General features: G+C 43.4%; 1 protein-coding gene across 1 annotated transcript in view; it reads left to right on the top strand.

Moving 5' to 3' along the window:
• Window positions 1–670, top strand: part of LOC119586528 (XK-related protein 6-like) — a gene marked incomplete in the record, with an annotated part of 12,684 nt that overhangs the window by 9,176 nt on the left and 2,838 nt on the right. Inside the window, 1 exon segment of the mRNA XM_037935282.1 lies at window positions 468–656. Within this exon segment, the coding sequence (XP_037791210.1) occupies window positions 468–656 (189 nt within the window).

The raw sequence follows: 670 nt of genomic DNA on the forward strand, positions 1-670 counted from the left end.
ATTGATTTTCATTTATTAAGGATGTTTTTCTATTCCCGTTGATTAATGTACCGTGATGCTAAAACACGCACGCGAGCAGGTGAACGCATTACACCTGTATGCAAATGTGACCAAGACTTCCCGCTTAAACACAAGCACACGGATACAGACCTACAAATGCTTATAAATAACGTGAATTTATTAATAATAAGACCATGATAAAATAGTTATAGTGGTTCAGTCAGTACGTTTGTTCTCCCATGCTTACGGTCCCCGTTCTCAGTGTTAGCGATAGTAATAACCATGTGTCTACAGACTGTATTTCTTTTCATGACCATATTTAATAGAATAACGTATTAATGTAGACGAGAAAGGTGACACTTATTTTTATCTGTCTTCAGTTTGAACGGCCACACGATTTTTTTAAATGAAATTTTATGACGAAGTGATTTCATTGTGTTTTGATATGTCTAAACCCTTTGTACCAGGCCTCGCCAACGCTCAGTCGACGGGAGGCCACAACTACCATAAGCTGTGGATCCACGCTGAGAGGGACGCGGCCAACGTGGACCTGCTGGCGTCGCTCCTGCAGGACGCGCCTCAGCTAATCCTGCAGCTGTATATCATGGCCCAAACCATACCTGCGCAGGCGCTGCAGGGGGAGATCAGCCAGACGTGTAAGAGGCTGATT

Source organism: Penaeus monodon, chromosome 21 (genome assembly GCF_015228065.2).
Source record: "Penaeus monodon isolate SGIC_2016 chromosome 21, NSTDA_Pmon_1, whole genome shotgun sequence".
NCBI classification, from domain to species: Eukaryota; Metazoa; Arthropoda; class Malacostraca; order Decapoda; family Penaeidae; genus Penaeus; species Penaeus monodon.